The 16,307-nt window shown below is 39.0% G+C and overlaps 1 protein-coding gene across 4 annotated transcripts in view; it reads left to right on the top strand.

Moving 5' to 3' along the window:
* The window catches only part of INPP4B (inositol polyphosphate-4-phosphatase type II B), a 271,452-nt gene that overhangs the window by 186,218 nt on the left and 68,927 nt on the right, over positions 1 to 16,307 (top strand). For all 4 annotated transcript variants that reach the window (XM_053910927.2, XM_053910928.1, XM_053910926.1 and 1 more), the window contains one exon: positions 9,795 to 9,951. In XM_053910927.2, coding sequence (XP_053766902.1) covers positions 9,795 to 9,951 — 157 coding nt within the window. The remainder of the gene's footprint in view (positions 1 to 9,794; positions 9,952 to 16,307) is intronic.

Below are 16,307 nucleotides of genomic sequence, written 5' to 3'. Positions count from 1 at the left end.
GATTGGTGCACGAGTTTTCTCTTTTTTGCACACCCTTGCCAACACTGGTTATCTCTTGTCTTTCTGATGGTAGCTATTCTTACTGATGTGAGGTGACATCATATTGTGGTTTTGATTTGCTTTTCCCTGATTATTAGTGATGTGGAATACCTTTTCATGTACCTGTTGGCCATTTGTACACCTTTTTTTGAAAAATGTCTACTCAGATGCTCAGATGCACATTTTTTTCTATTGAGTTGTATGAGTTCTCCCATCCAAGTACTAACCAGGCCCGACCCTGCTTAGCTTCCGAGATCAGACGAGATCGGGCACGTTCAGGGTGGTATGGCCGTAGACTGAGTTGTATGAGTTCTTTATATATTCATTGTATATTAACCTAGGTAGTTTCTTTTATCCTTAAAGTAGAATCATGTACAAAGACAAGGGTACAAAGAGAATGGGCTGAGGAGAAGGGATAAATTTTCAAATGGGTACCATGGAAAATGGGTAGAGGAGCTTATAGCAAGATTTGAAAAAATGGGGAATAATTTCAGTCCCTGTGAACAGCCAGCTGACAAGTTGGCAGTAGGAGCCCCACGGTTGTTGACTTGCCCTTGACCACTCCTTTGGAAACACCCCAGTGGCCTTGCTGCTAGGCAAGAGGCTTCCTGAGTTTTTCTCCCCCTTGATACAGGACTACATTTTCAGTTTCTTAAGTTGTCTTGGTTTTCTTCAAAGGCAAAACAGTAGAGTAATAGTGAGGATGTGTACCTCCATCTCCTTTCACATAATTTCTGAATTTCCTCTGGAACCCACTATTATTAGAAAGCACATAAATGCTTTGTCTAAATTTACCACAATTAATTATAAGGAAAATCTTTCCCCCTCAGAAAAGTTAGTTCTAACTCTCTCTTCCTGATACAATTTTACTGTATTTGCCAGCAATAACCATATTTGATTGTTGGAGAGTGTTCTTATTAACCACTTTCTATTAGAAATATTTCTTTATCAAGAGATGAAAATCCCTTTAAAAATTTCACCAAAGTTATAACCACTTAACATTATTTACAAAGCTTTATCTAGCTTTGAAAATTTGTGGAAATTCAAAGAAAATGCAGCTAATTGAAAATGCCTTTGGAAATTGTGCTATTTAATGAACTGGAAACAATTTTGTGTACTACTTTTCTAGTTAATTAGGTATTAGAAAAGTTGCAGCACTGATTACAAGTCTAGTCAACTTCTTGAATTAATTCAATGTTTTAAATTAATTTAATTGGGTTTCTGTAATATTATATGAAAATATTCTCTGATCACTTATGTTGGTTTAGGTTTAGACATATAGGAAGGAGCTTCATGCTTAAAAATCTGTTTGTTTTATTTAATTTCTTACAGTGACTATAGTTTTAACAATTACCTGACATGAACAACTGCATTTAGGTTTTTATAGTAAATATTTTTAAAGTAAATACATGTTAGTAAATCACTCCTGAATTTTACTCTTCTGATGCATGCAAAAATCTTTCTTTTTGAGGTCATGAGAGAGAATCTCTATTGATTCTAAATCAGCATGAGGCTGGCTCTTTTCAACTTGTTTTGTTGGCAAAATTGATGACATGAATCTACATAATAATTATCTAGTCAATATGGAAGAGATTGAAACTAAAATGTCTGTTATTTGCTTAATTTTACTTGTCAATGATTGAGTGCTTTAAAGGTTGATTTTTCTTAAAAGTTACTAAACAATTAAATTCCAAAGGAGTATTGAGATTTCATGACAATCTGTGCAAAGAAATAGGCTAATACAGCATTTCTCATCTCTTAGCTGCTAAGGATACATGCTGCTTTTCTTTCTCTCCATTTCTACAGCAGATGCCCCCAACAGCTGGGGTTCCAAGATTAGCTTGTCCAAAATATGAAAGCATGTCATCCACCCACAGCACTCAGTTGACCCAGTTTTGTGGCTTCCAGTAATTATATGATTCTCTATAACACATAATTTAATTTCAACATTACTACACTGATGGGTTTGTGGCTCAATCTGCCTGCCCTCATTCAAAAAATTGTTTAAAAAAAGATAAACTTCTGAGCCTTTATATTCTGCTTCATTTTAGCAAAGAGCAGAATAGGAAAATCATTCTTACCACTTAGCCATACTGCAAACCCATTGTTTAGTTGAACTACATTTCCGTATCAGGCATTTCAGCATTCACGTGGCCTAACTCACCCCTTTCTTTGGGTTGTAAATATAAATCAAATTTTAAATTCTATTTCCATTCTTAAGTTTGGAGAACATTTGCTGTGCCTTATTAAGACATGTTTATGTCACATGAACGCAATAGATGATCCACATTAATCCATAATAATTATTCAATAATTTTACAGATTATGAAAACAATAGCACAGATCCACAGTAATATTTATGTCAGGCACTCTGATAATAAATTATATTTATAAACTGAAAGAGATATGGCTTCTCTGTTACTCAATATTCCCAAAGATTGCATTTTGTGGTAAGATTTACAGAAACCAGTTTCTGATACGTTCTTAACAACAGCTCACAGTCCATTTGGTGTTACACCTTTCTCTGATGACGTCTGGAGCAAATACGAATGCTTAATCTTGACAGAAGTATTGGTAGAGCTGTTGATATTACCACAATTAGTAGCAATGGTCACAGGTAGTTCTAAAATACTACTGACCGTTGAGGACAAACGCACTTTGCCACACACCTCCACAAGCACGGTGCGGTGGTTTGCATTCTCGGCGCCTCTTGCAGCTCCGTCTCCGTGTCAGACCTGACCACTAAGGAAAATCATCGAGGCCATGCGTAACGCAGAGGTGCCTATGCAAACTGACTTTCCGAAGAGATTCTGTTCAGTTCTCTGACGGCCTAGAATTGCACTTTGTGAAACCACTGACCTGCTCTTATAAGAAGGAAATCAATCATTCTCAGTTTTAGAGGTAACTAGTTCTTATAGACAACTGGATACTAATTTATGATTTAACATTTCTGAAGAAACACCTTATAGTTTAGTTACCTAAATGAATAAAATGTTCACTAAAATATGACCATTTATTTCCACGTTTTGTGTAATAGAAATAATATATATATGTATTACATGTATATGTGTTTACACATATACATAGTCTCTCTATGTAGATATATAATACATATTATATATAGAGAGATTCAACTATAAAACATTTTGTATAAGAAAACATTATTCTTGTATCCCATGGTTGCCGAGCCTCATGAACACTGAATTATAATCAGTTGTTTTTATATGTCTGCTTCTTGCATGTTTTCATAAACTTTATAAACTCCTAAAGGGCAAAGTCAGTGTCATTCACACTACTGTATCTACCCAGTTAGCAGAGAAGTTGCACATAAAATTGCTCATTACTCACTTGTACAGTAAATGACTTTGAAATTTGCCCTCAAATTACTATTCCTGTTTACCTTTTTATTTTGAAACAGAATATTTGAATTTAAGATAACTCTGCACTATGTCAGTCACCTTTTTCCACGCTAGAATCAATGAATTATTTTAAGGATTTTGTTTCTCTCCTCTAGTCAGAACACCCAGTTATATTCTCTCTTCTTAGTGCCTATTTCCAGTTCCATAATCAACTCGGAGGTGACTATTCAAGTCATCTTCAAATTATCACCAAACATAGAGAGTGGTAAAATTCAAGACAAACACAGAACATCAGAGATGACCAAGGCTAACAACATGGTGAGTTAAGGTCTCTAGAACCTTCCAGAGAGCCAGTGGTGGTGATTTTAACTTTGTTTGATTATTCATATGCCCATTTCAAAGGTCCTTGTTACACAGAAATAATTTTAGATTTTTCTCAGCAAATACGAATAGAAGCAAACATTTCCCCCTTGTCCCAGCCTTTTTTTCTTCCTTAAATCACACATAGTAGGGTTGTTGGGTTTTGTCAGCCTCTTACTGAAGAAGGGCAATGAGAAGCGTCTGCTGTCCCCATCAGAAAGGGCAGGCAGAGACAGGGAGAATTAGGCCAGTCCCTCGGGTGACAGCTGAATTGTTCCATCATCTGTTTTTTTGATGGATGGGAACATTCCTGAACTTCTCCGGCCCATTTCACCCCGGAAAAATGTGCTGTGAATACTTATTTGATGTTAAAGTCCACAAAAGGTGATTAAGCAAAGTTCATGACTGTCCATTAAAATGCACAAATGTTCTATTAAAGAAGAGAAACCCCAAATGAGATCTTTATGCGCATGCATATTCATGAAGCCCTGCCAAATTCTAGACTTCGCCACACGCAGTTAACACGTTCACCTTCCGTCCTGTTCTATAGCACCGAATGCAGTGTTTCATCCATACCAGTTCAATGTATTTTTTCAGGGTGATCGTTGGAATAAGCGAATGGGTAGATTTGCTGAACCAGCAGTTCATCCTTCAACCCAAACCAGTGTTTTTAACAGAGTATTTCATTTTTCGTTAATGAAATGATGATTTTCCCTTGGTTTTATGTTGGGTATCATCATCTCCCTTGGATATTTTCCTGACTCTTACAATGCCCGCTTCAATGTCAGATATTTGGAAGTGCCCGTGTATAGTAAATATGCAAGCTTGCATGCACACACTTTAAAATTTTATCATTACATTTAAATTAAGCACCCTTAAACTTTAATACATTTTAATGTGAATAGTTGGACATTATTTCCAAAATAGAACATTTCGAATCCCCAAAATTCATTTCATTTTTGAAAGAAATGCTTAGGTACATTCAGGCAGGCTGCTGTTATATCCGGGTACCTTCAGTTTTATAAAAAATCAATCCTGCTAACTGCTTGTGTGTAGCACACTGACTAATAATGTCCTGTAATCCAACTAGTTGTGTAACTATCTAATGGTGTACAGATAACATCCAATTACCAATTTAAAATTAAAAGCCTTAGTCAGTCAATGGAAATGTTTTGTTATTAAGCAAACGCTTTATTTAATATGTTTTTACTGAATCAAAATCTTTGGCATGATGTAGCATTTATTAGGGTGAATTTAGCCTATGAGTTTGAGCTTAGTTCTAACTTTTATTTGAAGATGTGGTAGTGCTTCTTATAGTTGTATGTTAATTTGTTTTTGTTCCTAAATAGCAGGTTATTCAGTCAGATGTAAATTAAGCAGCAGTGGTGTGCAGCAATGCGGTAGGTACTTGGGGGGAAACAAATTACATGTAGAACGTGGATTCTGACCTCAGCAACCACACCATCTAACCCAAGTGAATGGCCAGCACTCGTAAAACAAGCTGAGATGTGGACAGTGATTCCCAAAGTAGCCGTGGTTGTGTGTCACAGAGAAAAAAATGTTGAAATATTCAGAGAGAAGTTTTAAGAAAGTTAGAGAAAATGAAAAATGTACATTTTTCTGTCTTTTATTCATTCATTCTTTCTTTCATTTATCACCTAAGGACTTGATAATAAAAGGATTAACAAATAATAGTCATACCCTCACAAAACTCATGGTCTATGAGGAAGAAAGAGTGCTCTAAGCAGAGGAAGGTAGTGCAAACAATTGTTGGAGATGGTGAGACTCGAAAGGGGTAGGCCTTGGGCTGATGGACAAGAAGGAAGAAGGCATTCTAAGCGTGTAAAGCAGATAGAATGTTAGTTTCTCCAAGCTCTCCTTCACGTCTCCAGTGTTCATCAATGCGCAGGCATGCGGCAGGGGCTCAGAAAATATGTGTTAAGCTACTTAGGATCCTGTTGCTAGAATAGCAAAAAGACTAACACGGATGAAGTTTTTATTTTGAAGGCTAATGAGAGAAAGAGAATTTTCTAGGTTGACTCAAGTAGAGACATACCGCTAGGCTGAGAGAAGAATGGAGACCGGCCACAGTACTTAGCCTGCTTTTGATCAGAGCAGTGAGGACATGAGCGTGGTGAGCAATGCAGATAAATTTGCACTCGGGCAGACACCTACTTGTGTGGTCACTGGTATGTAGGTCTGGACCCAAGCAGGAGAACGTGGACAGGTCAGTACCGGAGAAACAATGGCTGAGTCTCTGAATCCACAGTGTGACTAGGGGCTGATTTCAGGATAAAGCTAGCAGTGTGGCTATTGGAAAGGAAGGTTGGGGATTTTTATGTATGTAAATAGGTGAAGGGAAGCAGGATGATCAAGAGGAAGCAAAGGTTGGGAAACCTCACTTAATTCTAATGGATGTCACGTGTCTGGCTGTTTTTAGTGGACATGGTGTGTGTGCATGTGTGTGTACAGGTGTGTGTATAACATAGCATGGGCCATACATGTGCCACTTTGTGCCATAGAGTATTTTAAGTGCAACTCCTGTCATCTGGCCGTCTTGGTAAACACGGGGTCAGGGAAAAGAGCTGTCAAGCCTTTGAAAGAACAAAGGCTTGCAGTGTTGAGCGAGGCCAGCACAGTACAAATCTCGCTCAATCAAAGATCAACTGAAGCTTCTTCCTAAAGACAGCGCTTGGCCTGGTTAATCCACTGGCCGGTTCTAATCAAAGTCAGCTGGAATTGGCAATGACAGGTGGGAAGTTGTGCAACGAGATACAGATACGGCAGGGCTACTTCGGACACCCGTATCAGCGCTGGTTTAGTCTTCACTTTCCTGCTGATGAAAAAGATGATCAGTTAAACAATGCTGAGCTTTAAAAAAAAATTTAACTACTGATTCGGACAGTCAAGATTTCTCTCAGTGCTACCAAGGTCATAAATGTGTGGCATGCCGAGGAAGCACCATGACCCCTGCCCTCCTGGCTCGCTCTGCCTGGTGTGACGTCCCCCTGACTACTCACTGCTACGTCCTTCAGACTTTTGCATGTATTGCTACTGAGCTTGACCTTCATTTGAGCTTAGGTTGTGACCCAGAAATAAATAAGAACCAAGATCAGCACCTGACTCAGAGTGGAACAAATATTACTGCTAGTTCCCCCACTGACTTTATGCCCTCATTGCCAAGAACAAGATTATAGCTACTTCATCTCTAAGAAGCTGGGTTGTCTGAAGCCTCCATGAAGGTCAAGGACACCAGTTAGACTCCATTTAATAAAGGTTAGTCTTTTAATCTACCGGTTTTCCATTGTTTCTTTCATACAGCAGGAGACACAGCAGAATAGTGGCTGCTGTTTTCAGGGGAAAAGGCCCAGCAGTCTGTTTTTCTAACAGGTTGTGCTTGTGGTTTATTGTTTTATTTTGATTCTGAATATCTCGTGTGGCCGAGCAGCCACACAGGACTGGAGGCTGTTCCCCTGGTCGGAGAGGGAAAGGCTTGGTGGCACCAGGTATACTGTTGTCCATCCTTATGCTTCCACGGTCTTCTCCCTGCTGACCAGCCCTTCCTCTTCCTCTTCATGGGAACAGTCTGAAATAAATTGTGTGACCTTAGGAAGAAAGTGGAGTAGGCCCCAGCCATACCAGCAACCTAAGCAAAACGAATTTCACTCATCAACCAACCTGGGGAGTGATAATCATAACAAGAATGCACTTTTGCCGGTTATTTTCCTTCATGCGCATGTTTTCACAGAGATATTACAAACAGTGGAGGGAACCAGAGATTCGAGGCTCCCTTCAAGAACCCTCACAACCCATTTTTAGCTCCCCAGTTCCAAAATAGTTATCTTGCACTCCAGCCTCCTAGGAATTGAACCATCATCTTTCTCCCTAGTAATCCACTCCCTGTGTCATATCCCGGTCACACGAATGGGTTTGGAGCCTTGATACCGACACTGCCTTGTGTTAATACTGGCCACTAACGTCGCATGATCCAAGCTGACTGACCCTCTAGCCAAGTGATTGCTCCATTTCCGGTTATGTGACACTCCTTACTTCAGACTTAAGGGTATGCGTGACCAGCCTGTCCTTTTGTAGAGTCATAGTACAGAATCTGCCACTGGGCTCATTTTCAAATCTTAGACGACTGAAGCTGAATCTTGCTCCTGTGAGCTGACACACACCTGTACCTGACCCTGGGCTCACTCTCCCAGCCTTCCTCTGTCTAGCTCGTCCTCGAGTTCTGGTCATTTCACAAAGAGGAGTTCCCACCGTGCACCGCAATTTGGTGGGAAACCATGGGCTAAGAATCAAGTCCCTGGAGTCAAGTGGAATTTATAGTCCAGCTGTACCATTTTAATGTTGGACATTATTCAACATCTCTCCCCTCACGTCTCTTTATATCTAAAACTAAACTTATTTGATGGTGTTTGAGGTTAAATTAGCTTATGTTCATATACCAGGTGACATAAATAGCAGCCCTCAATGTATCTCTGAGTTGGAGTCCTCTCTCTCTTTCTCCCTCCTTTGCTCCCTCCCTCTCTGCCTTTCTTCCGGGCCCTGTGCAATATATTAAGGATACAGCTCCCAAATAATTCATAGTCTGGTATTAGAGACAGAAGTGCACATCAAATCAATAGCTTTAATCCACTTTGTAGATGCCATAAAAGAGAAGGAAGCATGAGCAGCAAAGTTCAGAGTCCTCTCACTATAGGCTTGGCAGGATCTCCTCCCAAAAAAGGAAGGGATAGAGTGGGTCTACTCAGGGCGTGCTGTTGAGTGTGGCTTCAATACCGTACCTGGTGATGCATGAACTGTGTATTAGTATCACGTAAGGAACTGCTCCATTTCTCAGCCCCAACAAACACCCTCCCAGCTCTTATGTCCTCTAAGCATTCAATGGTTTCAATGTTTTCCTGCTGTTTGCCACATAACCCCTTACTATATGGTTGTTGACCTCTGTCAATAAACGTGCTTCACTCTGCTCCTCGTTCCAATGAAGATCACTCTAGTGGCTGCAAAAGTTACTTTTCCCATCAATGAAATCCTATAACTCAAGGTACCAATAAAGGAAGAAGAGTAACATATAGGTGTAGAATGTAAAATTATCCTTTTAAACTACCTTCTGTGCAGGCTGTTCAGAGACGTGATTAAGATCAGTTGATCCATCCCTTGTATTCCTTTACATAAGAAAGGCAGCATGCAATACTGCTTGTTTTTTTTTTTTTTTAATTAAAATGAAAGTTCCTCTCCACATGAGCAACAGGAAAAGAGATGAAAATTTATCTCATATACAAGCTAATCCGGAAAATTAAGAGCAGCCCTCTGTCCCCCTTTCTTCAATAGCAGAGTTTATTCTCGTTAGCGGGAGACCACACCCTGTGAATTTCCATTTCTTAGAGTAGTCAAATTCACAGAGACCCGAAGTGGAATGATGGTGGCCGGGGGCTGAGGGAGGGACGAATGAGTTCGTGTTCAAAGGGTGCAGAGTTACCGCTGGGGGAGATGAAAAGGTTCTGTAGTTAAACGGTGGCGACAGTCACCCAACAACGTGAATGTGCTTAATAGCCCCGAACCGCACCCTTAAAATTGTTAAAACAGTAAACTTTGTGTATATCCTGTCAGAATTAAAAAAACAAGAGTTTTTAATGCAAGTGGTGGACATATTTTAAAAATATCGGTGTGCTGTTTCTTACTAAATATTCATAAGGAAAATAGATATATGCAGTTTAAAATTTCAGGCTTTGGGGTCAATTATGGATTAATATTATAGGGCGGTTTGTCATTGCTTTACGACAGAGGAAAATAATCAACCAAATGAAAAGATTTAATAACACTTAAATTTTGCTTTTTTAAGAGAAAATGGATTTCTTGTATATCCATAGTCTGGCCAGATCGGTGGGAATATTGGAGCTAGTCACTCGTTCTGCATTCTTACGATTGCTCCTCTCCTTCTCTAAAACGGGTTCAGCCGATGTTGCCTTATCTTGTTTTTTTTTTTTTTACCATAAAAATGTGTATTGATACTCATGCTCTTTTCAGGATAGGGTGTGGGCCAACGTGGGGAAGAGCCTGAACTGCATTATTGCTATGGTGGATAAGCTGGTCGAAAGCGATGGCAGTAGTGAAGGCAGCAGTGGCGGCAAGAACGGAGAAAAGGACCCTGCGGTCGTGGACTCCGTTGTAACTCACCCGGGGGGTAAGGAATCTTTTTTTCCCAATCACTGACTGAGTAAACAAAATGAGAAAGTCATGATAAGACGAGATAGAAAAAGAGGAGTCAGTAGCGCCTTTGATGAAAGTGCTGATAGCGTGCTTTTCCCGCTCTGGCTTGGATGATGGAGGGCTATTTATCAAATTGCATCTCCGTTGCCTTGTCAGCACTGCCTGAAATGCTCATTTTTTTTCTTTTGCCACATAACAACCTTCTTGAAAGAAGAACAGTGTCTTCTTTTAAAGAATCTGACATAGTTTAATCTACTTTTATGCATTCCTCCAAAACTATATTAGGTAGAAAAACAAGCATCTGATCTTAAATCTCAGAAACTTCGAGAGATATCAGGATACAATATCTCAGAATGGGGCCTGAAAAGAATGCAGTACAACAGATAAAGTGCTCTTTGCCTTCTTCTGAGGATTATTCTTTGTGAATTATTTCAAAAGGACTTAAGAAGGTTTGATTCCATATAAGAATACTAAGTTTGGCCCTGACCAGTTTTAGTGGGTTGGATGTCATTCTGCAAAGCGAAGGGACACTGGCTTGATTCCTGGTCAGGGCACATGCCTGGGTTGTGCATTCAGGCCCCAGTCAGCATGCGTGTGAGAGGCAGCACATCGATGTTTCTCTCCCTCTCTTTCCCCTTCACTTCTCTTCTCTCTAAAAATAAATAAAATTCAATTAAAAAGAATCACATGTTTGTGCATTACTCCAAAGACATATTAGGAAGTCTGTATTTTCATGGATACATTTACACACCCATATACACATGCATATATATGCACATACATGTGGGTATATGTGTGTGTGTGTCTACAGACATAGAGGTGTATAAATAAATAATTGAAAGGTATGGCTTAACACAGATGACCAGCAAATGTGATCATCAAAATTTAGCTATAGTTGTGTCCCCATAAATGGCTTTATTTTTTGTTGTTAAAATCTGGTTGCTAATTTGATTAATTTTGACACCAAAAACCAAGACAAACATCATTTTCTTTAATGGTAGTGAGGATTTCTATTAGAGTTGCCCCAGCCCTTCTGCTGTGTATCCTCAGTCTTTGGAGAGAAGAAATAGTGTTGCCTTACCCTCTTCTGCAGTTCGCTTTTCCTTTTCCTTGGGGAAAATAAATTATAAGAAAATATGGATGCTTATGAAGTTAAATTCACATTTTTCCAATGTGTTTTCCTGATTTTTCACTATTCACATTTTCATCAGGAGTTTAATTATGGGAACATCAATCTTTTATCACTTCATTAACAGTAGAACAATTGCTAAACCATTTTAGAATCTGTGGCTTTTTGAAGTTCTTCTTATTGTCAGTGGCCCGCATCCTCCATGGTACATTGACATAGGTGGAGAGTTCATGTTCATGCTGACTTGGTCTAAGTGTCTGTGAGGATTTTCATTTTTAATGGTATCAGCTTTTATTAATGAACCTAGTCCAATTTCATAACTTTATGTGAATGACAATGTGTATTTCCCCTGCTCCGTCCCTAGGTTCAGCTATTTCCAAGGAACCCTGGTGTCACGTACTGGAAACTAGCATGTAGAAACCAACATTTAGGTGGATAGGAACATTTTGATGGCTTTTTTTAAGGACGGGTAATCTCACCACCAGTGCCTACAAGCACCCTTGTAACTACTGGCTTCCCAGCCATTCTTATTTTCACTGATTTCATACTACTTTGGATGGAAACTATCGTTTTGCAATTTCTGGTTATTTGTGAAATTTGACATTATATAACTTAATATTTCATTTCAAGATGCTATTTATGATAATAAAATTGATTTCTCCAGTAGCCCCAAATTATCCTCAGCCCATCACTGGCATGCAAAAGCCATTTCATTCTTCTCTTTTTACAATTAATTAATGAATTGAGTCAGTGAAGAATTTGCATTATCTATAATTTATTGGAATGTATGATGTGGCACATACTAATAGGCATTTGTTGCAACATCATTTATTAGAGATTTGTTTCCTCATGTCATATGAGTTCTGTTTCTTTTTCTTAAAGTATTAAGCTCAGCAAATCTTTTTAATCAACTTCTGGAGTTTTTATTCTGTCAGCTTATGTTTTACATTGGGATACATTTTGAAATCTCATAGGTTAAGTCAACCATTTGACAGTCCGCTTTTCTTTCTCCATCACCACCCTTTATTTTCACATCTCAGCTGTTTGGTGTGAACATTGGTGTTTGCGTTGCTGGTGTGTATCCAACACAGTAAACAGGTGGTCTTCGGCATGTGGCTACCTTTATCCACGTTTTGTGTTCCTCTCTAACCTGCAGACATCTTTCTTTTCAGGTTGCAGACTTTCCTTTAATAATGTATTTACTAATGTTTTTAATGTGTGGTGTTGGAGGTTGCTTGGTTTAGATCCAGGGTTTTACAATTTATCTTCATAGATGTCTTTGCAGGATTAATAGAAATAGTGCTGAGAGAAGTAAACCTTCTCTACTGTTCTGAACACAAGTAATAGAATAACCGGTCCAAATGTTCATGACTTACATGCATTTATGTGTCTTCTTTGTGAACAAGATTGTCCTTCTATTTCTTCATACACTTAAACGTAATTAGAAGCATGTAATGTATGTGTAACACCACATGCCTTCAATTTCATAATAAGTGGAGGACTGAAGAATAAGATCAGGAAATATTAGAAACATAGATTTTGATATACCCTTAAAGATTCTGTAATCAAACCACCTAAATTATGCAAAGAAGCTTACCCACAGGTATCTCTGCCCATTTGCACCTAACCTGTGACACATGACTCCACCGACAGAAAACTGTTTTTATTTCTAGAGCGGCAGACCCTAGCTGTTGATCAAAATACATTTCCTTTCATTTTACCCATTGGCCCAAATCTAATCCTTTGCCCTAACAAATTTACTTTCCTTTTCTGCATTATCACCAAATATATCTGAAAGCAATCATCATATCCATCTTTGAATTGCCACTTTTTCAGTCATTTTCAAAGGAATAGCATGGAATGCAGAGTAACATGGGACGACTACCCACCTCCTCACTTTTATATGCTGTTCCATTAATGATATCTTGGTTCGCATTAGTCACGTGAACGGCACATTTTACTGCGAGCTCCACTGATATCTCTAGACCTTGCTAAATTTGACCTATTTTTCAGGCTTCTCAAGATTCAAGTAATATTTAAGCACTACTGTGGGTTAGAAATTGTGAAATATTAGGGGCACCAGAAAATTAAGACACGGTCTATCTCAATTCTACTGAAAAGATTGATGTCTAAACCCATGACGGCAATATAATACACTTTTGAGTACAGTATAATGAATACCTATTTCTTTCATCCATCATATCTATTGTCCTACCCAGGTTTATTTTATTCACATTTTATAAATGCTTTCTGTCCATTCACGGAGGTAATGGATTAAAATGATGGAAAAACAGATAAAAACAGATCCTTGAGGAACAACACTAAAAAGAACTGTGTGCATTGAAATACACCTGCTGATCACTACTCTTTGGGAAGATGTGGCCAACCATCCATGTATTTATCCATTCATCTTATTACATGTCCTGCATTTCTCTTTCTTCGCAAGAACATCATGAAATGCCCCGTGGAAAGACCAAATATCCAACCTATGTCATTGAATACCTTTTTCCAATGCACCCAACTATAAGCCCTGACATAAATGCTTTGGCAGATTTTTTCTTAATTTAAGTATAGTTGGCGTACCACATTATATTAGTTTCAGGTGTATGACGTAATAATTCAACATTTATATACCTTATGTCGTGGTCACCACGCTAAGTCTAAACACCATCTGTCACCATGTAAAGTTATTACAATCTCACTAACTGTATTTCCTGTGTTGTATGTTCCATCTTTGTGGCTTATTATTTTATTTTAACAGATTTTCCTGATATTATTAAGTGAATAACTTCAATACTTGTGCATATTTACACATACCGGGGTGAAAATCATCATGTTCCAGGACTGATACTCAACATTAGACAATTACTTTAGTGGTTTCGTACATATGACAAGTCTGTTGTAATGTACAGAGTGCAGATACTGAAGCACAGAGCACCCTTTTCATCAAAGGCTTAAAGTAGTAATATCGCTGAATTCCATGAATTCCTGCACATGAATGTTTAGAATTTTGTGAGAAAGAAGCATGAATGGATCAGGCTTTTTAAAACTCATAGGTTAGCAGGTGAAACAATTTTTAAAGTACATTTACAAGTTAAAATATACTCAGTAGAACATAAACAAAACATACCACAGATACCTTTATTGTAAAATTAGAATTCTGATAATAATTTGCATGATGACATTTTTGAATGTCTGCTCTTATCAGGAAACTAATGTTTTCCTTAGAATTGCCCCGTGAATTTTGATGTAACAAAACAACACTTGACTCAGAGCTGAGATAACGTGGCAAGTCCACAGTTTACTTATTTGGCCACGTGACCTGCGGCAGTTCACACAGATTCTCTGGACCTCACTTTAGTTGGTAAAATAATATCATCTGCAAACATTCAAACTTGCTTCCAGTTATAAAGTTTTATGATAATAAATGTGCCACACTATTTAAAATAATTTTTTCTTTCCTTTCTGTCATTTGACCTATTTTAATTGAGCACCTACTATGTGTTGAGCACTATTCCTAACACTGGGGATACAGCAATGAAGAAGACAGATAAAACAGCTATCCTCCTAAAGCTTATCTCGCTGCAGCAGAGAGACACTTGAAAAATAACATGAGAAATAAGGTCATTTTGTAATATGGCAATGGTGACAAATGCTGTGGAAAAATATACAGCAGTGTAAGAGGGTTTGGGAATATTGTTGGAGGGCGGGGTTGAAGTTCATTGTTCTGGTCAGTGGAAGTTTCATTGAGAAGCTAATGTTTGAGCAAAGACACCACAAGGCAAGGAAGTGACCCTGTGGAGACTGAGGGAGGGATTTCCAGGGTACAGGAGACAGCTAGTGCAAAGGCCCTGAGACAGATACGTGCCTGCCACAATCATGAAATAACAGGGAAGCCCATTTGGTTTGAATAAAGTGAAGGAGAGAGGGCAGAAGATGGATTCAAAGAGGTAAGCTGGGGGAAGGACCATGTAGGTCTTTTGCGTCGCCTTTGTCTTTTACTTTGAGAAAAATGAGAAGCCATTGGAGGTTTTTGAGCAGTGACTAACCTTATTTGATGTTTAACACCTAGGCTGTAGTGGTGTGAGTAGGCTGTAGGTGTAAAGGGTAGAACCAGGTATAGACCAGTTAGAGAGCTAATGCAATTATCTAGGTGAGATATGATGGTGACTTGGACTAAGAAGGTGTTGGCCGTGGAGGTGGTGAGAAATATTTGCAACCTGTACTCATTTTGAAGGTAATACCAACAGTTTTCTGATTTTGGAGGGAAAGTGAGAGAAAAGGAGGAGTCAATAATGATTTAATTTTTGGCCTGAGCAAAACTGGAGGGGCAAGGGGGCCATGTACTCGTCAGAAAGACACTAGAAGGAACAAGTGTTGTGCTCAGGAGTAGGAGCTCCTTTGGAACATGTTACATTTCCATGGAAATACCAAGTGTACAGTTAGCTGTAAGAATCCAGAATTCAGGAGAGAGGTTCAGGTGAAGATACAGATTTGGAGATCGTCCATGTATAGATGCTACCTAAGGCCATGAAACTGAAAAATGTCAACAAAGGATTGAGTTTGACAGACAAAAGGGAAATGACCGATATCACAACTGGGGACATCCCAGTGTTAGCGTCTCAAAAAGAAGTGTAGGAACCAGCAAAAAAAAGTTCAGTAAGGCATGGCCAGTAAGGTAGGAGGATACCGAGAGAGTATGATATTCTGAAACCCAGGGTTAGAAGGAATCCCATGAGGAAATGCTCGACGTGCCTAATGCTGCTGATAGGTCATGTGAAATGAAGGCTGTGGAGTGACTTTGGATTGAGTTGTGTGGAGGTCATTGGCAGCACTGGCGAGAGCAGCTTTGATAGAGGGGAAAGAGACTAACGCCCAGGCAAAGCAGGTTGAGGAAGAGGAAGGAGAGGAAGTGGACACAGCAAGTGCAGACAAATCTTGGTGAGGTTCGCTGTGAAAGGAAGCAGAGAAACAGGGTGGAAGCTGTAGAGGAGAGTCGAGAAAGGGCTACTTTTTAAAGATGGAGAGGTAACACCATGTTTGTGTGCTAACAAAGGGAAGGATCCAGTAACAAAGGGCATATTGACAATGTAGGAGGAAGGAGAGGGAATTGCTTGAGTGATACTCTGAAGTGGGTGAGAGGGCTCAGTCTGTCTACAGATAGTAAGTCCTGGCTACAGGCGTTTATGGGAGTTCTCTCA

This window comes from Desmodus rotundus, chromosome 9 (genome assembly GCF_022682495.2).
Source record: "Desmodus rotundus isolate HL8 chromosome 9, HLdesRot8A.1, whole genome shotgun sequence".
Classification (NCBI taxonomy): domain Eukaryota; kingdom Metazoa; phylum Chordata; class Mammalia; order Chiroptera; family Phyllostomidae; genus Desmodus; species Desmodus rotundus.
The sequence above is the reverse complement of the archived record's forward strand: the minus strand, read 5'-3'. Positions and strand labels throughout refer to the sequence as shown.